The sequence below is a fragment of the Mercenaria mercenaria genome, chromosome 3, assembly GCF_021730395.1.
Source record: "Mercenaria mercenaria strain notata chromosome 3, MADL_Memer_1, whole genome shotgun sequence".
Lineage (NCBI taxonomy): Eukaryota > Metazoa > Mollusca > Bivalvia > Venerida > Veneridae > Mercenaria > Mercenaria mercenaria.
This window is the reverse complement of record NC_069363.1, coordinates 69,697,952-69,725,326: the sequence shown is the minus strand read 5'-3', so window position 1 is coordinate 69,725,326 and position 27,375 is coordinate 69,697,952. Positions and strand designations below refer to the sequence as shown.

The following is a 27,375-nucleotide window of genomic DNA, read 5'->3' as shown; positions in this document are numbered from 1 at the left end:
AAAAAAAAAACAGAGGTGAAGTTTCGGAGCAAGACGCGGTTGTGGTTAGTAATACGGTCCCGCACGGTCCTAAAGCTAGTCATACGTGAGGCACCTTCAGCTAGACAGTCTTGCTTTGACTACAAGAGTAGTGATAATCACATACGACTAGATTTTTGGCCGTCGTACGGGACCGTTCACTACAGGATGTTTTAAAGCCACTAATAAATATGTATCATTTCCATATGGTTTATAATAAATAATGAAAGCTTAAAGTAGTTGTTATCTATACTTACGGGTACTTGTAGAAACTTTCAACAAGAGTGAAAATTACAGCACAACACCAGAGGAGGGAAGAAGCAGGAAACGAAAATCGGGCTTCTATATCTTTTATTAATTCACTTTTTTTTCTATACGAAATTTAACGGAATATAATATTTATTAGGAAGCACAAACAATTCAAACAAATAAAGCCAAGAATGATTTACACTAGAAAGAAAAAAATATTTTGCTATGTTGTGTTCTCATATAATGCTTCCATTTGATTTTATTTCTTATTCATAACATGTACATAGATATAAACGATACCAACAATCGAAGATTATTTACACAAAATACAGACGGACAGACATGTTCTATAAATCATTATGTAATAATCACACACATAACGTGATAAATACACATGCAGTTGTTTAAACTAAACAGTATAATCCTATTTCATATTTTGTTTCTGTTCCCTTTAGTCTATTACACAGACAAAATTTTATGAAAAAGATCATAATTATACGTTATTACGAATATGCAAATATTACGAATATGAAAGTATCTTAATCTTGCCAAAAATAATACAGAATGGAGAATAAACAATTTTTGTCAGTAGTGAATACATAATATGAATTATATAATAAACACAAAATAATTTCTGTAAGCATTATCGATACACAGGTTTTTGTTTTATATGAGGCTATAAACATATATGACATTTAATGCTAATAAAATTATGTTTACAAAAAAAAATAAATATTAAATTGTAAGTTGTTGCTTCCAAGGCTCTTACTCAGCACTATTTTTCGTAATCTTGCCCTGAAAAAAAAAAAGCAGATAAAACATAATTTTTAACAGCTGTATGTTACACATTAGTAGTTTCCTGAAATTTGAAATGTCATGTGATATAATTCGATTATTTTGTTGTTTCAGACATGTAGACATGCATCTAAATGTTTAAATGGATAATTACTTTGTTTACTTTAAGTGAATACCACTGTTTTCTTTCCTGAGCGAAAACTTTAATGCCGATATTCTATACTGTATTAAAATTAAATTTCAAATTCTTTTTTGATATTTACAAAAGCAAATAAATTCGTTACAAATTAACAAGTTATTCAAAAACTATTAATTTTAACTGGTAACTTACCTCTTAAATAATTATCAAACTCCATGCCAAACTGTGAACGAAGATTATTCGTTAGGGTTTTAAATAACGTAATCGTATTAAATTAAAGTAATTGTTAGTATAACAACTGAAGTTTGCAACAAACATACAAAACTGCAAAAGTGAACTCTAAATAAAACAACTGAATTTACAAGTTTTATTGTTTATTAAGCACTGTCTCATCGTATATGCTTGTGTCAAGACTTTAGTGCTGTACCTGCAAAATACGAAAAGTTTCCAAAATTACCTTGCAGACGAACACTGAAACTGAAAAATTACGATGGTATTTTGTGTTAACATACACATAAATATATCTTTTAATGTTTGGTTAAAATAAAATGAAAAATAGCATATTTTAAAACAATATCATGAACACCGCAATTCACCGCGATTTCACCGCGAAACAGCGTGTTCGGAGAGCACCGTGTCCAGACACGCTGTTTACCGCGATTTGCGGTGAAATCACCCAGCTGGGTGGTCAAATTTCTTTGAACACGCTAGTCTGGTATCATGGTGATGGTTGTCCATTGGAACTTTTCATTTTGGACATACTGTACATTCGGGCGGTAATAAGTCGTACAAATAAGTTCTGCGCATGATTGACAGGACGGCAACAGTACGATGGTGAAGAACGAAGATGCGATGGCAAAGCCCAACAGTACGATGGACTGTCACCATCATACTGTCGTGCTCCACCATCGGACTGTCGTGTTATCGTTATCGTACTGTAGCGCTTCGTCATCGTACAATCATACTTTCGCCTTCATAGGGAGCAGTTGCTGGCTTTAACGGAACACCTTAGTTTTCACACGGCGCGGCCCACTTAATTTTTAATTTGTCAGGTATTGCAGTGCGGTCTAAAGCTATCACTGCCATTCTGTTTATAAGTTGAAATTAATAATCCTTTCTTATGTTGTTTCAAAAGCTTTATTTGCATTGCAATTTTAAATTATTGATACCTTCAACAGAAGATAGTCAAAAATTAATTCACCTTGAAAAGGGACATTCTTACATCAGGCACAGTTTATGACTTTCACGTGCAGGTAGTTAACTGATAGAGTATAGAATACAGGACACTTCTATTAATAAAGTGTCCGCTAACAACCGTAAGAAGACACTTTTACAATAGCTCTGCTGGGGGTATAGTCGTATAATAGATGTTAAGAAAATAGACAATAGGCTATGATCATTGCAAAAGTTATTATGGGCACTCAGGTGTAAAGAACTGAAGTAGAGATGTGTGCTAAAAGTTTTAAGTTTTTGCTTTTCTACGCCTCGGTAAACAACTTCATGTTGGTGATAATATTACACCAAGTTTCATTTGAATTGGATGAGAACTATTACACACCTGGTAAACAACAGAGCCACCTCTTTCAAAGGTATATGGTAAATAGCAAATGCTTTCAGACTCACTGTCATATAGTCAGGAGATCAGACTCAAAGCCCACAATCAATAGATCTTCACTCTCACTATTGACCTATGCGGGCGGGCTATATTTTCTTAGAATCTATATGTGCTACTTTTTCTATAAAATAAACTAATTCAGTAAGAGAAAATGTACTACGGGAAATTAGCTTGTGAATTTTTAGCAAGGGTTACCCATTTTTTTAAGATGCCAACTTTAGTGGCAGTGGCTCTGAAACTTGTTTACATTACGTATTACACTAAAGTCTTGTAAAATCAAATCTGAATATAATGATACCATAATTACTTTTCGTGGAAGACACGGCCAGTTTGTTTGTATTTTATGAACACAGAGCTCTCTTATGAAAACAGAGCTATCTCCTTGACGACATGACTATCTCCTACAAGACAGAGCTGTCTCTCACAATAATAAGTGAATATTTCTACTCCCAAACCATTTACGGTACAGATTTTATTTCCAAATACATTATATACCTTAAAGCTATCTCACTTCTACTCGGTTTGCTTCTTGAAATCAGTTAAAATGCAAACATATGTGACAATGAAAGTGCTTTCATGACGAATCGGCCCAGTTCACCGCTAAATCAGCTTGCTGGTAAACATCACCACGACCACAAATCAAGAATAAATTAGCGAACTTTAAGTTCTCTGTAAAGTTAAATCAAATCTACATCGCCTACCATTCCCCGATTTTTGATATTCGATACAATGTTTGTAAAAATACAAAAAATATGATGACACTCACCTTTGTTGACATTCTTTTATCGCAACATGTACTAGCATGGAAGTTGCAACAGAGCGATTTGCTGTATAGCTCTGAAAGAGGTAGCTGAGAGACTGTTGTTGAGAGACTGTTGTTTACCAGGCTTGTTTTCAGTTACTTTGAAAAATGTTCATTAAATGGATAATCTGCATTGTAAACGTTTATTTATTTATTTAAAACATCTCTTCTTACAAACATAGCTGAACTTCAAGGGCTTATTTCACTAACAAGAGGACCATGATGGTCCTGAATCGCTCACCTCTTCCCACATGACCCAGTTTTGAGTATGACGTCGTTTTTTCTATTATTTGACATAGTGACCTAGTTTTTGAGCTCATGTGACCCAGTTTTGAACTTGACCTAGATATTATCAAGATAAAAATTCTGACCAATTTTCATGAACATCCATTGAAAAATATGGTCTCTAGAGAGGTCACAAGGTTTTTCTATTATTTGACCTATTGACCTAGTTTTCGAAGGTACGTGACCCTGTTTTAAATTTTACCTAGATATCATCAAGGTGAACATTCTCACTAATTTTCATTAAGATCTCATGAAAAATATGGCCTCTAGAGAGGTCACAAGGTTTTTCTATTTTTATACCTACTGGCCTAGTTTTTGACCGCACATGACCCAGTTTCGAAACTGAACTAGATATCATCAAGATGAACATTCAGATCAATTTTCATGAAGATCCATTGAAAAATATGGCCTCTAGAGAGGTCAAAAGATTTTTCTAATTTTAGACCTACTGACCTAGTTTTTGATCGCAGTTGACCCATTTTCAAACTTGACCTAGATATCATTAAGATGAACATTCAGACCAACTTTCATACAGATCCCATGAAAAGTATGGCCTCTAGAGAGGTCACAAGTTTTTTTTTATTATTTGACCTACTGACCTAGTTTTTATGGCACGTGACCCAGTCTCAAACTTGACCTAGATATCATCAAGATGAACATTCTGACCAATTTTCATGAAGATCCATTCAAGGGTATGGCCTCTAGAGAGGTCACAAGATTTTTCTATTTCAAGATCTACTGACCTAGTTTTTGACCGCAGTTGACCCAGTTTCAAACTTGACCTATATATTATCAGATAAACATTCAGACCAACTTTCATACAGATCCCATCAAAAATATGGCCTCTAGAGAGGTCACAAGGTTTTTCTATTATTTGAACTACTGACATAGTTTTTGACGGCACGTGACCCACTTTCGAACTTGACCTAGATATCATCAAGGTGAACATTCTGACCAATTTTCATGAAGATCTCATGAAATATATGGCCTCTAGAGAGGTCACAAGGTTTTTCTATTTTTAGACCTACTGACCTAGTTTTTTGACCGCATGTGACCCAGTTTCGAACTAGACCTAGATATCATCAAGATGAACATTCACACCAACTTTCATACAGATCCCATGAAAAATACGGCCTTTACAGAGGTCACAAGGTTTTTCTATTATTTGACCTACTGACCTAGTTTTTGACGGCACATGATCCAGTTTCGAACTTGACCTAGATATCATCAAGGTGAACATTCTGATCAATTTTCATGAAGATCTTGTGAAATATATGGCCTCTAGAGAGGTCACAAGGTTTTTCTATTTTTAACCTACTGACCTAGTTTTTGATGGCACGTGACCCAGTTTCGAACTTGACCTAGATATCATCAAGGTGAACATTCTGACCAATTTTCATGAAGATCTTGTGAAATATATGGCCTCTAGAGAGGTCACAAGGTTTTTCTATTTTTAGACCTACTGACCTAGTTTTTGAAGGCACGTGACCCAGTTTCAAACTTGACCTAGATATCATCAAGATGAACATTCTTACCAACTTTCATAAAGATTCCACGAAAAATGTGACCTCTAGAGTGGTCACAAGCAAAAGTTTATGGACTGACGCACGCACGCATGACGGACGACGGACACTGTGCGATCACAAAAGCTCACTTTGTCACTTTGTGACAGGTGAGCTAAAAATACACATTTTACATTATTCTGTTAAACTGTTCGAATTTCAAGAAAACAATTATGAAATAAAATTATTTTTTGTGACAGTTTGATAGAAATATAATTTATTTATGAAAATTTGAAGCCATTATATAAAATTATCAGCTATTGAAGTCATGAGATAGCATTGAAATTTGGACAAAATCCTTTGCATAATGTCCGATGTCCTTTCAATTTTACCAATTTTAAAAGATAAATAGAGCTACTTTTGAGAAAAGCGCATGTCTCCCACAACTGCCTAATCATCTAAACACTAAGTCAGTGTTTTTATACTGTTTAGTCACAACAAATATACCTTTGAAGAGTAAAATGCCTGATTTTCAGTAATTCAAGGGCCATATTTCTGAAGTGCCTATACCAATTTTGCTAGTTATCGAACCTGGGAGAGGAATTATGGTCATACACATTTTAAGTTAGGTGAAGATCGGATAAAAAATGTTTGACTTGGAGTGCAGACAAGATGAATGGTTTTTGGTGCATGTTTGAGAATGAAAACTTCAGCATTTTTATGAGTCTAGGTGATTAATTAGTTATTGTCAAGGGCCATAATTCCGAAGTGTCTTAACCGATCTGGCTAGTTATTGAACCTGGCCAAGGTCTTATTTGCAAACACATTTTGTTCGAGTTTGGAGAAGATCGGATACGAAATGTTTGACTTAGAGTGCAGACAAGATGAATGGTTTTTGGTGCATGTTTGAGAATGAAGACTTCAGCATTTTTATGCATCTAGGTGATTCATAAATTATTGTCAAGGGCCATAATTCCGAAGTGTTTTGGCCGATTTAGCTAGTTATCGAACTTGGCTGAGGTCTTATGGTCAAACACATTTTGTTCAAGTTTGGTGAAAATCGGATGAGAAATGTTCGACTTAGAGTGCAGACAAGATGAATGGTTTTTGGTGCATGTTTGAGAATGAAGTCTTCAGCATATTTATGCATCTAGGTGATTCATAAATTATTGTCAAGGGCCAGAATTCCGAAGTGTCTTGGCCGATTTAGCTGGTTATCGAACTTGGTTGAGGTCTTATGGTCAAACACATTTTGTTTAAGTTTGGTGAAAATCGGATGAGAAATGTTCGACTTAGAGTGCGGACAAGCTTTGTGACAGACACACAGACAGACTGGAGTAAATCAATATGTCTCCCACACCACTGTGTGGTGGGAGACATAATTTTACCCTAAATCTGGAGTCCAGTCCCTTTCATCCAAATAACAAGAGCTGTCCCTAAGACAGCCAGTGCTCGACTATTCAAATTGTTGTCCCAGAAGCAGGAATATTACCCTAATGTTAAAATATCTACAGAGTTTCAATCCAGTATCTGCATTAATGTTGGGGATAGTAACTTGCATGCAAAACTTTAACAGAAGTTTTCTATGTTCAAAAGGGAGCATAATTTGCCAAAATACATGACAGAGTTATGGGACTTGATACAATCAACTAGTTTTATAACCCCAAGACGCATGTGAAGTTTCAATTTAATATCTGCATTTGTATTGCAGATAGTAACTTGCATGCAAAACTTGAACCAGAATTTTCTTAGTCCAAAAGGGGACATAATTTGCCCAAAATACATGTACATGTCATAGTTATGGTACTTGAGAAAAATATAATCAATATTTCCGCCTTAAACCTGTAAACGTTAACAAGAGGGCCATGATGGCCTTATATCCCTCACCTGAGTTTAATTGCTTACTTGAACAAATTTCTTTGCATAACCTTTGTTATGTTTATTTTGAACCCTGAAGAAGGCTGATGTAGCCGAAACGTTGGTTAAAAATAAAGTGACTTGTTTTTAAAAAGTTTTTGTAGTTTTGACTACTTTTAATACTTATATTATTATTTGCTAAAGCTTCAAAAACAAAAAACTAGTGAGAAAATCATGGTAGATTATTCAAGATAACTACTGAAATCTGTTAAAAAATGCTGCATCTTCAAATATCAAAGGCCTAGGCCTTGAACATTCAGACAAGAAGATTTTAATTATTTTCCCAATATAATTCAATGTTAAATTTGGGACCCCCAGGGCAGGGCCTCTTTCCACTTTAGGGGCATAATTTGAACAATTTTGGTAGAGGACCACAAGGCAATGTAACATACCAAATATCAAAAGCCTAGGCCTTGCAGTTTCAGGCAAGATTTTTAAAGTTTTTTCCTATATAAGTCTATGTAAAATTTCAGACACCCCAGGACAGGGCCTCTTTTCACCCCAAGGTTATAATTCGAACAATTTTGATAGAGGACCACAAGGCACTGCTACATACCACATTTCAAAGGCCTAGGTCTAGTGGCTTTAAACAAGAAGATTTTTGAAGTTTTTTGCTATATAAGTCTATGCAAAACTTGTGACCCCCAGGGTGGGACCTCTTTTCACCCCAGTGGCACAATTAGAACAATCTTCATAGAAGACCATTAGATGATGTCACAGGCCAAATATCAAAGTTCTACGCCTTGCAGTTTTAGACAAGATTTTTTTTTAAGTTTTTCCTTTTGGTTGCCATGGAAACCAGAATCCTGCATGGAATTTAATTCTTTGAAAAATTTTGAAAGGGGGCCACCCATGGATCATTCCTGTGAAGTTTGGTGTAATTCTGTCCAGTGGTTTTTAAGAAGAAGATTTTTTTAGAAATTGTTGATGGACACACAATCAAGCGGTCACAAAAGCCCACCATGAGCCTTTGGTAAACAAGAGATCACAGAGTGATCTTGGCGCCCACCAATGTGCCATTTTTGAGTGTTCAAAATTTCAAGACTTATTGACTAGCTCAAGGTCAAATTTCATTTCCGTACACAACACTGTGCATGTGGTCCAAATTCGAAAGCTGTAGGTGAAAGTAGGTCACTAGATCAATTTCAAGGACAAAGTTCTTTGTACACAAAACTATGCATGTGCATCAAGTTTGAAGGCTGTAGCTTGAGAAATTTGAAAGTAGGTCACTAGGTCAATCTTGAGGTCAAAGTTTATTTCGGTACACAAAACTATGCAAGTGGTCCAAATTTGAAGGCTGTAGCTTGAGAAATGTGAAAGTAGGTCACTAGGTCAAAATCATGGTCAAATTTCACTTCACAACACAAATCTATGCATGTGGTCCAAATTTGAAGCCTGTATCTTCAAAAATGTGAAAGTAGGTCACTAGGTCAATGTCAAGGTCAAAGTTTGTTTTGGTACACAATCCTATGCATGTGGTCTAAATTTGAAGCCTGTAGCTACAGAAATGTGAAAGTAGGTCACTAGGTCAATCTTAAGGTCAAAGTTCATTTCGGTACACAAAACTATGCAAGTGGTCCAAATTTGAAGGCTGTAGCTTGAGAAATGTGAAAGTAGGTCACTAGGTCAAAATCAAGGTCAAATTTTATTTCGAAATACAGAACTATGCATGTGGTCCAAATTTGAAGCCTGTACCTTCAAAAATGTGAAAGTAGATCACTAGGTCAATGTAAAGGTCAAAGTTTGTTTCGGTACACAAAACCATGCATGTGGTCCAAATTTGAAGGCTGTAGCTTGAGAAATGTGAAAGTAGGTCACTAGGTCAAAATCAAGGTCAAACTATGCATGTGGTCCAAATTTGAAGCCTGTACCTTCAAAAATGTGAAAGTAGGTCACTAAGTCAATGTAAAGGTCAAAGTTTGTTTCAGTACATGAAACCATGCATGTGGTCCAAATTTGAAGGCTGTAGCTTGAGAAATGTGAAAGTAGGTCACTGGGTCAAAATCAAGGTCAAATTTCATTTCGGAACACGAAACTATGCATGTGGTCCAAATTTGAAGCCTGTACCTTCAAAAATGTGAAAGTAGGTCAGTAGGTCAATGTCAAGGTCAAAGTTTTTTTCAGTGCACAAAACTATGCATGTGGTCCAAATTTGAAGGTTGTAGCTACAGAAATGTGAAAGTAGGTCACTAGGTCAAAATCAAGGTCAAATCAAACCATACATGTGGTCCAAATTTGAATGTTGTAGGTTATTGACAAGAAGTTTTTAAAAGCTTTTCCCTATATATGTCTATATGAACCATGTGACCCCCAGGGCGGGGCCATATTTGATACTAGGGGGGTAATTTTAACAAACTTGGTAGAGAACCACTAGATGGTGCTACATTACAAATATCAAAGCCCTAGGCTTTGTGGTTTGGACAAGAAGATTTTCAAAGTTTTTCCCTATATAAGTCTATGTAAACCATGTGACCCCCAGGGCAGGACCATATTTGACCCTGAGGGATAATTTGAACAAACTTAGTAGAAGACCACTAGATGATGTCACATACAAAATATCAAAGCCCTAGGCCCTGTGGTTTTGGACAAGAGGTTTTTCAAAGTTTTTCCCTATATAAGTCTATATAAACCATGTGACCCCCGGGGCGGGGCCATATTAGACCCCAGGGAAATAATTTGAATCTTCTTGGTAGAGGACCACTAGATGATGCTTCATACCAAATATCAAAGCCCTAGGCTCTGTGGTTTTGGACAAGAAGATTTTTAAAGTTTTTCCCTATATAAATCTATGTAAATTATAGAAATAAACAAAGGGCCATAACTTACTAAAAAATTGTTGAACCAGTCTGATTTTCAGGGGGACACAACTAGGGTACCAATACATCATTCTGACAAAGTTTGGTCAAAATCCCCCTGGTAGTTTCTGAGGAGATGCGATAACGAGAAATTGTTAACGGAAGGACGGACGGACGGACGGAAGGACGCCGGACCACGGACGCAGAGTGATTTGAATAGCCCACCATCTGATGATGGTGGGCTAAAAAGTAATTAACATGGACAATGAAACAAGAAAAGATTTTAGTTTCATTGAAAACTGTTTGTACTGTACTTTTTTTACTTAAAACTAACAAAACTAAGCAAATCACAATAAACTAGAGATGCTTTTGAGAAAAGCGCATGTCTCCCACAACTGCCCCTATGAACAAGAGCTGTCCGTAAGACAGCCAAGCTCGACTATTCGAAATATTGTCACAGAAGCAGGAAATTATTACCCAAAATGTTAAATATCAAAAGAGTTTTAAGTTCGAAACGGGACATAATTTGACCAAAATGCATATCAGAGTTATGGGACTTGATGCTATCAACTAGTTTAATAACCCCAAAGAAACATGTTAAGTTTCAATTCCATATCTGCATTAGGTTTGGAGATAGTAACTTGCATGTAAAACTTTAACCAGAATTTTCTAAGTCCAAAAGGGGGCATAATTTGCTCAAAATACATGTTAAGAGTTATGGAACTTGACCTAGTGCGGTTGGTAACTGACCTAGAAAAAGAATAAATAAGTTTCAAAGCTATATGCCTTTTGGTAATAGCTGTATGTACTTGCACGCAAAACTTTAACCAGGATTTTCTAAGTCCAAAAAGGGGCATAATTTGCCCAAAATACATGTCAGAGTTATGGGACTTGATTCTATCAACTAGTTTTATAACCCCGAAGACACATGTGAAGTTTCAATTTAATATCTGCATTTGTTTTGGAGATAGTAACTTGCATGTAAAACTTTAACCAGGATTTTCTAAGTCCAAAAGGGGGCATTATTTGCTCAAAATACATGTCAGAGTTATGGGACTTGACCCAGTGAGGTAGGTAATTGATCTAGAAAAAGAAAAAATAAGTTTCAAATCAATATGCCTTTTAGTAATAGCTGTATGTACTTGCACGCAAAACTTTAACCAGGATTTTCTTAGTCCAAAAGGGGGCATAATTTGCTCAAAATACATGTCAGAGTTATGGGACTTGACCCAGTGAGGTAGGTAATTGATCTAGAAAAAGAAAAAATAAGTTTCAAATCAATATGCCTTTTAGTAATAGCTGTATGTACTTGCATGCAAAACTTTAACCAGAATTTTCTAAGTCCAAAAGGGGGCATAATTTGGCCAAAATACATGTCAGAGTTATGGGACTTGACCCAGTGAGGTAGGTAATTGATCTAGAAAAAAAAAAATAAGTTTCAAATCTATATGCCTTTTAGTAATAGCTGTATGTACTTGCACGCAAAACTTTAACCAAAATTTTCTAAGTACAAAAGGGGGCATAATTTTGCCAAAATGAAGGTCATAGTTATGGGACTTGGTGCTATCAACTAGTTTTATAACCCCGAAGACACATGTGAAGTTTCAATTCAATATCTGCATTAGTTTTGGAGATAGTAACTTGCATGTAAAACTTTAACCAGATTTTTCTAATTCCAAAAGGGGGCAAAATTTGCTCAAAATACATGTTAGAGTTATGGAACTTGACCCAGTGAGGTTGGTAATTGACCTAGAAAAAGAATAAATAAGTTTCAAAGCTATATGCCTTTAAATGATAGCTGTATGTACTTGCATGCAAAAAACTTAACCAAGGTGTGACGCCGACGCCGACGCCAGGGTGAGTAGAATAGCTAGACTATTCTTCGAATAGTCGAGCTAAAAATGTTAGTTTCTCTAGATGTTTTAGACAAGTGGATCCAATTAGATGGGCCATAAATCAAAAGTGCCTGGGCAGATTTGGCTAGTTATCGAATTTGGGTAAGGTCTTATGGCCAAACACATTTTGTTCAAGTTTGGTGAAGATCGGATGAGAAATGTTCGACTTAGAGAGTGGACAAGAGTAAACAGACGGATTTTTTCGATAATTCAAGGGCCGTAACTCTAAAAGGCCTGGACCGATTTGGCTAGTTATCGAACTTGGCCGAGGTCTCATGGTCAAACACATTTTGTTCAAGTTTGGTGAAGATCGGATGAGAAATGTTCGACTTAGAGTGCGGACAAGAGTAAAAAGGCCGATTTTTCGATAATTCAAGGGCCGTAACTCCAAAATGCCTGGACCGATTTGGCTAGTTATCGAACTTGGCCGAGGTCTCATGGTCAAACACATTTTGTTCAAGTTTGGTGAAGATCGGATGAGCAATGTTTGACTAAGAGTGCGGACATGAGTAAAAAGGCCAATTTTTCGATAATTCAAGGGCCGTAAGTCCAAAATGCCTGGACCGATTTGGCTAGTTATCGAACTTGGCCGAGGTCTCATGGTCAAACACATTTTGTTTAAGTTTGGTGAAGATTGGATGAGAAATATTCGAATCAGAGTGCAGACAAGAGTAAAAAGACCGATTTTTGGTAATTCAAGGGCCATAACTCCAAGACGTCTGGTCCGATTTGGCTAGTTATCGAACTTGGCCGAGGTCTTATGGTCAAACACATTTTGTTGAAGTTTGGTGAAAATCGGATGAGAAATGTTCGACTTAGAGTGCAGACAAGCTTTGTGACAGACACATACACACACACACAGACACACACACACACGTCACACGCACAGACTGGAGTAAATCAATATGTCTCCCACACCACAGGCCCGGGTCCTAACACTAACCCTAGGGCACCAGTTAAGAACAAAGGTATACCACCAGCATGCATAGCGCCGAGATGGGGCAGGTAAGAGAGGGGGCACCTGTCCGTATCGTGAAGGGAGAGGGGAAGAGTGGGGTCGTCTTACTGAAATGTTTTGATATACAGGTATGAAATGGTGGCCTCTGGTGCATTTATTTGGTCTAAATGTTGAGGTACTGGAGAGATACTCCCCTTATTTTGGGATGGGAGGGTGGGTCTCAGGAAAAGTTTAAAATACAGGTATGAAATGCTGGGCTCCAGTGCATTTTTTAAGTCTAAATTTCGAAGTATGGGAGATGGTATCCCTGTTATTATTTTGGGGGGGTTAAGGGGACTTTTTGAAATATAAGTATGAAATGGTGGCTTCTGGTGCGTTTTGAGTCTAAATTTTGAGAAAATATTAAGTATCATTTCTTTCCCAAAATAGTTTGGTGCAACTTTGATGAGTAAAGGTCACTTCACAGCCAACTGGGGTAGGGGGAACGGCCACCCTTGGGCTGGCCCTGAAGCCGCGCCTGAAATTTATAGTCATCAGTCGTTCTTTTTTTTCTGGTTAAATATAAATTTTAAAAAGTGTATATCTGAGGAAAATGCATAAAATGCATTTTCTTCAGAGCTTGACAGCACAGTATCTGGCCTTGGCTAACAACCTATTTCTGTTATATTGTTGACCTTTTGAAAGATAATGAGCTCTTAGGTATTTGAAAAGCTCTAGCTGCTCTACATATAGACATAGAACCATTTCTGACCATGTCAGCTGCATGCCTTAACGTTTCAATTGAGTAACTTTTTCTAATGCCAGTTTGGTGACTCATGTTTCTAAAGTAAAACAAGAGGGCCATGATGCCCCTATATCACTTATCTGAGTAGAATTGCTTGTTTGAATAAATTTCTTAGCTAAAGCTTTAAAAACAAGAAAATTATTAATAGGAGAGTGGGTCAAGGTAAAGATAATGCAAGATTACTTTTGAAGCCTATAAAAAAATATTACAGGTGGTCCAAATCCTTTTGCTGTAACTTAGAAAACAAAAAAGTAGGTCAGTAGGTCATACTGATGGTCACTGAAAGTCTGTTTAAAGATTGGCATGCAAAACTATACATGTCATCAAAATTTCAAAGCTGTATCTTAAAACAAGAGGACCATGATGATCCTGAATCGCTCACCTCTTCCCACATGACACAGTTTTGAGTATGACGTCGTTTTTTCTATTATTTGACATAGTGACCTAGTTTTTCAGCTCATGTGACCCAGTTTTGAACTTGACCTAGATATTATCAAGATAAAAATTCTGACCAATTTTCATGAAGATCCATTGAAAAATATGGTCTCTAGAGAGGTCACAAGGTTTTTCTATTATTTGACCTATTGACCTAGTTTTCGAAGGTACGTGACCCTGTTTTGAATTTTATCTAGATATCATCAAGGTGAACATTCTCACTATTTTCATGAAGATCTCATGAAAAACATGGCCTCTAGAGAGGTCACAATGTTTTTTCTATCTTTATACCTACTGGCCTAGTTTTTGACCGCACATGACCCAGTTTCGAAACTGACCTAGATATCATCAAGGTGAACATTCAGATCAATTTTCATGAAGATCCATTGAAAAATATGGCCTCCAGAGAGGTCAAAAGATTTTAATAATTTTAGACCTACTGACCTAGTTTTTGACCGCAGTTGACCCAGTTTCAAACTTGACCTAGATATCATCAAGATGAACATTCACACCAACTTTCATACAGATCCCATGAAAAGTATGGCCTCTAGAGAGGTCACAAGGTTTTTTTATTATTTGACCTACTGACCTAGTTTTTTAAGGCACGTGACCCAGTTTCAAACTTGATCTAGATATCATCAAGGTGAACATTCTGACCAATTTTTATGGAGATCCATTCACAAGTATGGCCTCTAGAGGGGTCACAAGGTTTTTCTATTTTTAGACCTACTGACCTAGTTTTTGACCGCACATGACCCTTTTTCAACTTGGCCTAGATATCATCAAGATGAACATTCAGACAAATTTTCATACAGATCCCATGAAAAATATGGCCTTTAGAGAGGTCACAAAGTTTTTCCATTATCTGACCTACTGACCTAGTTTTTGATGGCACGTGACCCACTTTCGAACTTGACCTAGATATCATCAAGGTGAACATTCTGACCAATTTTCATGAAGATCTCATGAAATATATGGCCTCTAGAGAGGTCACAAACTTTTTCTATTTTTAGACCTACTGACCTAGTTTTTGACCGGACGTGACCCAGTTTCAAACTTGACCTAGATATCATCAAGATGAACATTCAGACCAACTTTCATACAGATCCCATGAAAAATATGGCCTTTAGAGAGGTCACAAGGTTTTTCTATTATTTGACCTACTGACCTAGTTTTTGAAGGCAGGTGACCCAGTTTCGAACTTGATCTAGATATCATCATGGTGAATGTTCTGATCAATTTTCATGAAGATCCCATGAAAATTATGGCCTCTAGAGAGGTCACAAGGTTTTTCTATTTTTAGACCTACTGACCTAGTTTTTGATGGCACGTGATCCAGTTTCGAACTTGACCTAGATATCATCAAGGTCAAAGCTGTATCTTAAAAAACAAGAAAGTAGGTCAGTAGGTTATATTCAAGGTCACTGAAAATCAGTTTTAAGATCGGTGTGCAAAACTGTACATGTCATCAAAATTTCAAGGCTGTATCTTAAAACACAAGAAAGTAGGTCAGTAGGTCACATTCATGGTCACTGAAAGTCAGTTTTAAGATCAGTGTGCAAAACTGTACATGTAATCCAAATTTCAAGGCTGTATCTTAAAAAACAAGAAAGTAGGTCAGTAGGTCAAGGTTACAGTCAAATGACCCCTAATTACTTGGGGTCATACGGTAATGATAATTAAACAGTCTAGGAAATATGATGAGATAATTTTTGAAGTATTTTTCCTATATAACTCATATAAAAACTATGTGACCCTCAGGGCGGGGCCTCTTTTCACCCCAGGGGCATAATTCGAACAATCTTGTTAGAGAGCCACTAGGCAATGTTACATACTGAATATCAAAAGCATAGGCCTTGAACTTTCAGTCAAGAAGATTTTTAAATGTTTTTTCTTATGTAAGTCTATGTAAAACTTGGGACCCCCAGGGCAGGGCCTCTTTTTACCCCAAGAGGCATAATTTCAACAATCTTGGTAAAGAACCACTAGGCAATGCAACATACCAAAAATCAAAAGCCTAGACCTTGCAGTTTCATACAAGAAGATTTTAAAAAAAAATTCCTATGTAAGTCTATGTAAAACTTAAGGACCCCCAGGGTGGGGCTTCTTTTCACCCCATGGGCATAACTTGAATAAACTTGAATAATCTTGGTAGAGAACCACAAGGCAATGCTACATACAAAACATCAAAGGCCTAGGTCTTGTGGTTTCAGACAAGAAGATTTTTTTTAAAAAATCCTATTTAAGTCTATGTAAAACTTGAGATCCCCCGGGGCAGGGCCTCTTTTCACCCCAGGGGCATAATCTGAACAATTTTAGTAGGGAACCCAAAGGGCAATGCTACATACCAAATATCAAAGGCCTAGGTCTTTTGGTTTCAGACTAGAAGATTTTTTAAGTTTTTCCTATATATGTCTATGTAAAACTTGGGACCCCCGGGAGGGGGCCTCTTTTCACCCTGGAGGCATAATTTGAACAATCTTTATAGAGGACCATTAGATGATGTCACATGCCAAATATTGAGGCTCTATGCCTTGTTGTTTTGGACAAAAAAAATTTCAAAGTTTCCCTATATAAGTAAACCAGGTGACCCCCAGGGCGGGGCGGGGCCATATTTGATCCTAGGAAGATAATTTGAACAATCTTGGTAGAGGACCACTAGATGATGCTACATGCCAAATATTAAAGCCCTATGACCTGTGGTTTTGGACAAGAAGATTTTTAAAGTTTTTCCTTTCGGTTGCCATGGCAACCAGAGTTCTGTATGGAATTCAATTCTTTGAAAAACTTTTAAAGAAGACCATCCAAGGAACATCCCTGTGAAGTTTCATCAAAATTGGCCTAGTAGTTTAGGAGGAGATGTTGTTTAAAGGAAAGTGTGGACTGACAGACACTGGACAGTGAGCGATCACAATAGCTCACTTTGAGCCTCTGGCTCAGGTGAGCTAAAAATCAAGCTACATGCGTAATTTCCAGCAATAGTCGGGTTGTAAAATACATATTTAAGAATTTAAACTTACCTAGCAAGGTTAGAAAATTTCAGATGACCAGAAGTTGTAAAAGACCGAATGAATAAAATAATTTTATCATATTTTGTTCTAAAATGACTGACTGGAAAGTTTTATCTAAAGTTCACTAACTACCGAATGTTCATGAATACCCAAACCCGCTCTGAATTAAATATATTTTTTTCTGAGAAAGTGTAAATATAAACAACTGAAATTTAACTGACATAATATCCGATATTATAAGCAATTTTACTGATATTTTCCAGCAGTATTATTTTCGTAATGGGTTGCAATATTGATGACGTCATTTCCGGATCCAGTTGCGGTCCCAAGAAGAGATACATACATATTATTTTTGTCTTAGACCTACATTTGTGTATATGTGGCTATATTTCTCAAGTACTTTCGAGCGGGATTACAAACAGCAGTATACTACTAGTGTAAAACAAAATTTACCCCTTTCTAAGATTAATGGTGCATGAGGTCCTACAAGCATAGCTATGGCCCCTGCCCCACCAGTACATCTGGCATTGCCTGTAGCATACACTGCTATATCACCAGCTACAACCAGGGCATAGCGACCTGAAATACATGATAATCCACTACATATACACTATTTTTTCAAATCATAGGAATGAAGTTAAGAAGCTTTGAAATAAAGGCAAATGTCCATATATTTCTCAAAAATAGATATATCAACAATATTTTAACCAGAAGCGTAGAGTTATGAGAATTTAATATTTTCATATAAAAGAAAATTTTGTGATCAAGGAAATGTAACTCTTCTTGAATATGGAGAGCAGAAATATCAAAGGGACATAATATATTGGGTATTTTCTATTTGGGTGCATTTGATTTAACATTGCTAAATAATGATCCATGATACTGTTCGCTAAAAATATAGAACATCTGGAACAGTCTGATAACAGCAACAAGATATCACAGAGTGATCTTGGTGCCCACCATTGAACCATTGAGCCATTTTTGAATGTTCCAAATTTCAAGACTAACTCAAGGTCAAATTCATGGTCAAAGTTCATTTTGGTACACAAAACTGTGCATGTGGTCCATGCATGTGGTCCAAATTTGAAAGCTGTAGCTTGAGAAATGTGAAAGTAGGTCACTAGATCAATTTCAAGTCAAAGTTCATTTCGGTACATAAAACTATGCATGTGCTTCAAATTTGAAAGCTGTAGCTTGAGAAATGTGAAAGTAGGTACTAAGTAAAAATCAAGGTCAAATTTCGATCCAGAACACAAAACTATGCATGTGGTCCAAATATGAAGCCTGTAGCCTGAGAAATGTAAAAGTAGGTCACTAGGTCAATCTCAAGCTCAAAGTTCATTTCAGTACACAAAACTATGCATATGTGGTCCAAATTTGAAGGCTGTAGCTTGAGAAATGTGAAAGTAGGGCGACTAGGTCAAAATCAAGGTCAAATTTCATTTCGGAACACAAAACTATGCATGTGGTCCAAATTTGAAGCCTGTACCTTCTGAAATGTGAAAGGAGGTCACTTGGTCAATGTCAAGGTCAAAGTTCATTCTGGCACACAAACCTATGCATGTGGTCCAAATTTGAAGACTGTAGCTACAGAAATGTGAAAGTAGGTCACTAGGTCAAAATCAAGGTCAAATTTCATGTAGGAACAGAAAACTATGCATGTGGTCCAAATTTGAAGCCTGTACCTTTAAAAATGTGGAAGTAGGTCACTAGGTCAATGCTCAAAGATTATTTCGGTACACAAAGCTATGCAAGTGGTTTAAATTTGAAGGCTGTAGCTACAAACTCAAACTCAAACTCAAACTCTTTTATTCTCTCAATTCATGGCATACATGAAAACATGAGGTAAAACATGTAACATTTTATAATCGAGGCTCTTTATATGAACAGTTATATTAATGTGTATTTAAGTAAAGAAAATGTACACTACAACAATGATTATACTCACTAAGCAAAATCTACATCTATAAATTGGTTTCCAACAATCTACTTTATCGAAGTATAATTTATATCAGACATGATGAAATACCTTGATATTTTTGTTTTTAAATAAAATAGTAAAATATAATATAATTGTGGAGGGCCACACAGAAAAATAAACAAACAAAACATCTGTGAGCATTTGATAGTCTGTTAAGTTTGACAGTATGGTATAGGTAAGTCAAATTAATTGATATAGGTGGCATGTGTGGTCAAACTATTTGTAACATGATTCGGATTGAAATTGGGAAATAAAGTGGAATTTCAGATAGATCATTATTTAAAAGCCCAGGAAACGAAACAGAAGACTGAATCAAATGCAATTCATTAAATTAATGGACAAGAACATGTCAAATCAAAACAATTCAATACTTGTCAAGGTACAAAAATGCGTTTGAAGTATAAGTCGTAACTGCTATACAAGTTCTATAGACTTACTTCTAAGTAGTCGACATGTGTTATTATGGTATTGGAATATGGCACAATAGTTATCATATTCACATCTTGATTAAGATACTTTTGTTTCGAATATGTATAGCAGTGAAGAGCAACAAAATTAGACACAAGTAAAAGTATAGTCTGTAACTTACATAGAAGATATAATTTAATCAACGTACAAACTTAGAAAGGATGTATTTCATGAACTTATTCAGTTTCGTTTGTTCAGTTTTGTTTTCAGATGTCATTAATTGGGACAGTTTAAGAGTATTTGGTCTTCTGTAATAGTAAGGTTTAATATATCTAATTCTTTCTTGTCTAAGATCTTGGCATTCTAGCAAATAATGAAATTCATCTCCTATTTTATCACATGATATACACTTTCTGTCACTTAAGGGAATTCTTGCCCAGTTACCTGTTTCTATTGGCATTCGGTGGTTCCTAGTTCTAAACTTTGCAAAGGTTAAACATAAAGAACTTGAGTATTTTGCTAGGTACTTTTCAAATCCAAATTCTGTTTTGAATATTCTATAAAATGAACTTTTGGATGAATTTTCAATGCTGGAGTGCCATTCGTTTATAAAAAGGTCTTTAAGCTTTTGTCTTATTGTCAATTTAAGCCATTTAATGTTCGGGAATGTGTGATCGTTCCATATATTAAATGTACCACACTTTATAAAGATTTGCTTAATATTATATAACCATGGGTATTGTTTTTTGAAATTGTCACCATTTAGTGTTCTTGATGTTAATATAATACCTTGGTATACTTTTGAAGATAACTTGGACATTGGATTATTATTGTCACCGTTACATATTCGCGCCCAAAAACTAATTATTCGTTCTTCAATATCTAATCGTAACGGGGGGCATCCAGTTTCACCATAGACCATATAACTCGGAGTTGACTGTTTCATTTTAAGAATGTGTTTCAAAAATTTTAACTGAACCCTTTCTATAACATCTATGTTCCCAAATCCCCAAATTTCAGAACCATACAGTAGAACTGGCTTGATTGTTTTTTGGAATAGTTCAATTTGCATATCTATTGGCAGTTGTAAACGATTTGAATTTCTCAATAGACTGTACATAGCTCTTGTTGCTTGAGATGCAATATGTTTCTTACATTTATAGAAAGACCCGCTTCTACTGAAATATATACCTAGGTATTTATATTCATTAACGATTTCAATTGGTTGATTATGATAAGTAAAATTAAAGTTTCGCTGTCGACCTTTTGAGAATATAAGAACTTTTGACTTCGAAGTATTTACAGTAAGCTTCCAATGGTTACAGTATTCTGCATATGTGTTAAGTGCATTTTGCAGTTCAGTTTCTGAATCAGACATAATGACTGTGTCATCGGCGTATAAAAGTATAAATAATTTTATTAGATCTATTGTTCCATCTTAATGTGCAATTGGTATATTTACGCCGTTAATACTTCCATTAGTACTAAAGTATTCATGTAAGTCGTTTAAAAACATAGAAAATAATAAGGGCGATAAATTTTCACCTTGACGTACGCTGATGTTACTTGGGAAAAAAATTGATAGTTCAGAATTTACCCTTACGCAAGACTTTATATTCTTATACAAATTTTTAATTAAGTTAAGACATTTTCCATTTATATTTAAATTTGCAATTTTGAACCATAATCCATCTCTCCAAACTGTATCAAAAGCTTGTTTTAGGTCTATAAAAGCACAAAACAGTTTCTTTTTGTTATTATTTAGTGATTGTATGAGTTGATGTAGAATAAACATGTTATCTGATGTAGAGTAGCCTTTCCGGAATCCTGCTTGAGTGTTATGCAAAAGATTATTGCTTTCAACATATTTTGTGATTCTTTCGTTCAATATACACGTAAAAAGTTTTCCTAAACAACTCAGTAATGTAATGGGTCTGTAATTTTCCAGTTTACTTATATCACCTTTATTTTTGTAAATAGGATTGATAATTCCAATGGTCCATGATTCTGGAATAACACCGGTATCTAAAACGAGATTAAATAATTTTACATAAATATGTTTCATTTGGGAATACGTATGTTTAATGTGTTCATTGACTATTTTATCATATCCGCTAGCTTTGTTTGATTTAAGAGTCTTTATTGATTTTTCAATTTCATCTTCTGTAATTATTCTATTTATTTCTACATTTAATATCTCTTCAGTTTCATGGTTATTTGTATTATCTGAATGCATATTTAAATCATTATTTTCAATATTGTCAGCGTAATTCACATCTCTAAAGAAATTATATAAATCGTTGATGGGTGCTTCAGTAGCAGTTGCTTTCTTCTCATTCAATATTTTCCAAAATTGTCTGGGATCATTAGTTTTAAGTCGTTCCAGTTTTCTAATAGTTTTAGATTTTGATTTGTTATGAAATAATTTTAATGTATCTTTATATGTTTTGCTTTTTGTTTTCAGATTAGTTTTGTTTACTTCTGATTTTCTTAGTTTATATAGGTATTTGGCTCGATGGAAATCTCTTCTAGCCTTTTTGCATTTAAATCCGAACCATTTCGGTGCGTTTTGGTTATTATTTTGCTTATTTTCAGTTGTTGGTTCATTTCGATATCCAAATACCTTGACAGATGTGTCTATGAATAAAGAAGCTATATCGTTAACGATTTCATCAGCTTCAGTTTGATTAAAGTCATTTACAAGTGTAAATGTTAAAAGTTTTTCATTGATTTCACGTATTTTGTTATTATCTAACGTATTAATGTAGTCGTTTTGTTTAGATTTATCCCACAGCTTTATTGATGGATTTTTATTTATTTTGGGTTTCACTGCCGGACTATTTTCAAAACTAAAACAAAACTCAACCGGGTTGTGGGCATCAGAAAAGAGCGGACAAAAGTCGAGTACACTAACTGAACAAATATCTTTAAAAAGAAGTGAATTGCAAATGACATAGTCTATCATACTTACACTTTTACATGTTGTTAAGCCATTCTTGTCACCGTTTATTCTTCCATTCATTACATACAAATTATTAGTTTGCAGAAATTCTATTAATCGATATCCGTAATTATTAACTGAATTGTCGCTATTGCATCGTATTTTATTTATGTTTGGCGCGATATCAAATTTCGACATTTCTAAATTATATTTATCGGAAATTTCATCTAAATGCAATCTCTCACTTAATTCATTGTCGAATATAATATAGTCATTAAGGGATTTAGTTCTCGAGTTAAAGTCTCCAAAAATACAATGAGCAGAGTATTTGTTGACAAAACTATTAAATTCGGTTTGAATTTCCAGAAAATTTATTTTATTTTATTTATTTTGTTGGGTTTAACGTCGCACCGACACAATTTTAGGTCATATGGCGACTTTCCAGCTTTAACGGTGGAGGAAGACCCCAGGTGCCCCTCCGTGCACTATGCCATCACGAGCGGGCACCTGGGTAGAACCACCGACCTTCCGTAAGCCAGCTGGATGGCTTCCTCACGTGAAGAATTCTACGCCCCAAATGAGGTTTCGAACCCACATCGATGAGGGGCAAATGGTTTGAAGTCAACGACTCTAACCACTCGGCCACGGAGGCCCCTTTCCAGAAAAGGATCAGAAGATGCATATTCAGAATTTTCTGGTGGTATATATACTACACCGCAGAGTAAATCTGTTTCAGTTTTCGTTAACAGTTTTGATATTGTAAACCATAGCACGAGTGTACTCTCTGTATTCAAAATAGTTATATATTTGGACAGTTCATTCTTTATTAGTAGCGCTAGTCCCCCTGACTTTCGTCTGGAGATTGATTTACGGTTTTTAACATGTATAACAAAATTTTTAACCTCTACTGAGTCTAAATCATTAAGTTTTGATTCTTGTATTCCTACCAAACTGTATTGATAAATTAAATCTAGAAATTCCGGGCAATATAGTTTACTTTGGAGACCGCAGACATTTAAAGATAGCATTTTAATTTGATTTTCTGTATGAGTGAGAGAGCCCATGTTATAGTCACTATTGCGCGGTGATGAACTACTATCAGGATCGGCTTTACCGTCCAAATTTACGAAATCACGGTGGTAACTTATATTATTCAACTGTTTATTAGAAATGGTAAGTAGGTCACTAGGTCAAGATCAAGGTCAACTCATGTCAAGGTTCATCTTGCCACTCAAAACTATACATGTGGTCCAAATTTGAATGTTGTAGGTTATGGACAAGAAGATTTTTAAAGTTTTTCCCTATATAAGTCTATATAAACCATGTGACCCCCAGGGCGGGGCCATATTTGACCCTAGGGGGATAATTTGAACAAACTTGGTAGAGAACCACTAGATGATTCTACATTACAAATATCAAAGCCCTAGGCTTTGTGGATTTTCAAAGTTTTTCCCTATATAAGTCTACCGTAAAAACTTGAATATATGACGCAGTTTTTTTACGATTTTTTTCATTTTCTTAAAGGGATGCATAATATATACCAAGGTAGAGCTTCAAACATTTTTTTCCAGCTTGAAAACCCAAAAATATCGGCGAAAATCGGACAATTTTGTCAACTGTCATGTGTTTACATTTTGGGCCATGCTTTTTTAACCTCCTCTTGAAGAGCGTTTTATTGGGTGGGTCTAAAAACACGTACGGAACAGAACCTCTGATGATATACGGTAAAGTTGATTTTATTTGTGAGTTTAAATTTTTTGTATTTGTAAATTTAATTAATAAGTATCGTACATATCCAGAGCACCGGATAATGTGTCAGTTTAATAATTAGGCAAAATACAATATTTCGCGGTTCCGGGTTGTTGGTGTTTGATCATTAAAATCATTATCTTTCAAGGATGCTCAAATAAATTGCAATTAAAACAGATCGTTTGTTATTTCTTTATTTCCAGCAAATTATTACTGATTAATATAGCAGCTCGTACATTGTAAAACAAACACGCTAATTAGCCGTGATTTTTTCGTTTGATGTGCCCATAATTATGAGATGTTTGTTCGCACGTCTGTTAAAGTGCTAAGGTGTTGACAGCTTGAAAAAGTTCTCAAATACTTTAGAAAGAATTTGTCTGTCAGTTATTGTCACTGTTGTCTGTAACCGATCATGCAGCAATTGTGATTTTCACGAGAAATCGTTTTTACGCATGCCACTAATGGCTGATTTCTACTTTGTAAACAACATTTTCGACTGATTTTTCGGCACGTGATATATTCCAATGTAAGCATTTTTCCCAAGATTTTGATACAAGATCGGGGGTGCGTCATATACACGCTAGCGTGATATATTCAAGTTTTTACGGTATGTACACCATGTGACCCCAAGAGTGCTGGCCATATTTGACCCTAGGGGAATAATTTGAACTATCTTAGTAGAGGACCACTAGATGATGTCACATACCAGCTATCAAAGCCCTAGGCCCTGTGGTTTTGGACAAGAAGATTTTCAAAGTTTTTCTCTATGTAGGTCTATATAAACCATGTGACCCCTGGGGTGGAGCCATATTTGACCCTAGGGAGATAATTTGAACAATCTTGGTAGAGGACCACTAGATGATGCTACATACAAAATATCAAAGCCCTAGGCCCTGTTGTTTTGGACAAGAAGATTTTCAAAGTTTTTCCCTATATAAATCTATGTAAACTATAAAAATAAACAAAGGGCCAAACTATAAAAATAAACAAAGTGCCATAACTCACCCAAAAATTGTTGAACCAGTCCAATTTTCAGGGGGACACAACTAGGGTACCAATACATCATTCTGACAAAGTCTGGTCAAAATCCCCCCAGTAGTTTCTGAGGAGATACGACAACGAGAAATTGTTAACGAACGGAAGACAGACCACTCTGGATTATCGACGTATTCACTTTGTTACATAACGGCAATTTTCTTTTAAAGAAAAAATATAATCTAATTTTGCCAACATTTTAATCGGTCAAAACTGCCCAAATTTCTCTGACGTGTGTCTTAGTGTATGAACTTACTAACTGGTAGGTAGTACCGGTGAATTATAACTTACACTGAATCTTTTATATTTGCCCTTTTAGCAGCTGGCGAACAGCAAAGACAGTGACCTTTGTCCAAATTTAAGCAATCAATTTACAAGTTTTGAGAGGATTTCAATTGATAGGCAATTACAGTTACAAACTAAATACCTTTCTGCAACACACAAAGTCATTAGCATTCACTGTCAATCAGGGATGTGCCTAATTAAAATTGTAATTTAATTAATTATAATTAATTACAAATTTTGATCTACCGGTAATTGAAAATAATGAATAATTAAGCACAAACTAAATTAAAGTAATTGAAATTAATTAATTACTGACTTAGATCTGGGTTGTAATTGTCAATTAAATCTAATTAATATCAATTACTTTGTTTTTTTTACTGATCAATGGGCGTGTGAAATTTTCGCAGTGACAGTAAATAGCTGACAGGTATTGTTGTATTAACAATCAGGTGTTAGAGGTGTTAATCCCTATTCAGTTCTGTTAAAGGTATCGTACAGTAATAAGGCGCTTTGAAATGTAAACAAACAAAACATGCAATAGCATAAATTTAAGTCAATACACAACGTTTACGCTGACAACAGTAATTCCTCGTAGGCCGAGCAGTAATGATACCCATCTTATACTTTTTCGTCGGGAGTTCGATTCCCGGACCCGTAACATAGTACATGTATTTTGGAAAGTGTATTTAATTTCTCTTTTTCCAATAAGATTCAACGAAAACAACACAAGTTTGTTAATCTAGTACTAACTTGCTCACTAACTTATTTATGTCACTGTCAACACGTAATCATATTTAAATAGTACTCTTCATCTTTAATATGATCTAATGTTTTTGAGGCTTTCGTGAATAAATTAGAAACCAGACAAAAACACAAACTTAGGCACAGTGTATAAATTAAATGCAAAATAAAAACAAATGACGGATGCAAGGTTCAAACCATCAAAACTGTCACTACAAAATGGCAACATTTCTATCCACTCAACCTACTGCGCCATCAAGCCAACTGTTGATCTTACTTCCAATATCTTCTGTTTTAAGAAAAGAGATTGCTAAGTACTGATCATGATTGTTTATTTACATGTTGCTAAAAATAAAAACGCCATAATACTGTGCGGTACTTATAAGTGTGATCACTGGGTGAATATTTTAGTCACTAAACCTAATAATTATACCGTGTTCACACTAGCCGAACGGTTTTATTTTTATTAGGCACTAATTGGCTATAATTGGTATTTGACATTCAAAACCCATCAAAATATAATCCAGTTTGCGTCCACACTAGGCAAAGAAATGTGGTTTAAATATATACATGCAATGTTGGAAGTTAACAGATATCTTGCAATAAGCAAAAAAGGTTACAAAGAATTGAAGCTAACAGAAACAAGAAGGGGTCATCAATATTAAACTTCTGTGTTCATCTAAGAATTTCTGTTCATTCCATCTATTGTCCATTTTGAGCGTCAGCATGACTCCATATCGCAATTTAATGTTTTTGTTTCAACAACAGTCCAATTAATTTTGCCAGCCACAGCATCAATTGTTTGATACAAAAGAGAAACACATGGTATTCTTCCTCCAAAAGGTAAGATCTGTGGATTTGGGATTGTAAAACCAGTTATAACCCAGATTTGCGTTCACATTTGTAAAATAATGTAGCATTACTTTTTAATGTAGTATTAAAACCACCTCCTGAGGTAGTTTTAATGCTACATTACAGAAACCACTTGACCTTTACAAAATTCACGTTTTACACCACATATAGTGTGGACGCAAA

General features: G+C 35.4%; 1 protein-coding gene across 8 annotated transcripts in view; it reads right to left on the bottom strand.

Annotated features, from left to right (window-relative positions):
• The window catches only part of LOC123524452 (hydroxymethylglutaryl-CoA synthase 1-like), a 369,785-nt gene that overhangs the window by 265,400 nt on the left and 77,010 nt on the right, over window positions 1-27,375 (bottom strand). For all 8 annotated transcript variants that reach the window (XM_053538857.1, XM_045302659.2, XM_053538854.1 and 5 more), the window contains exon 3: window positions 17,654-17,779. In XM_053538857.1, coding sequence (XP_053394832.1) covers window positions 17,654-17,779 — 126 coding nt within the window. The remainder of the gene's footprint in view (window positions 1-17,653; window positions 17,780-27,375) is intronic.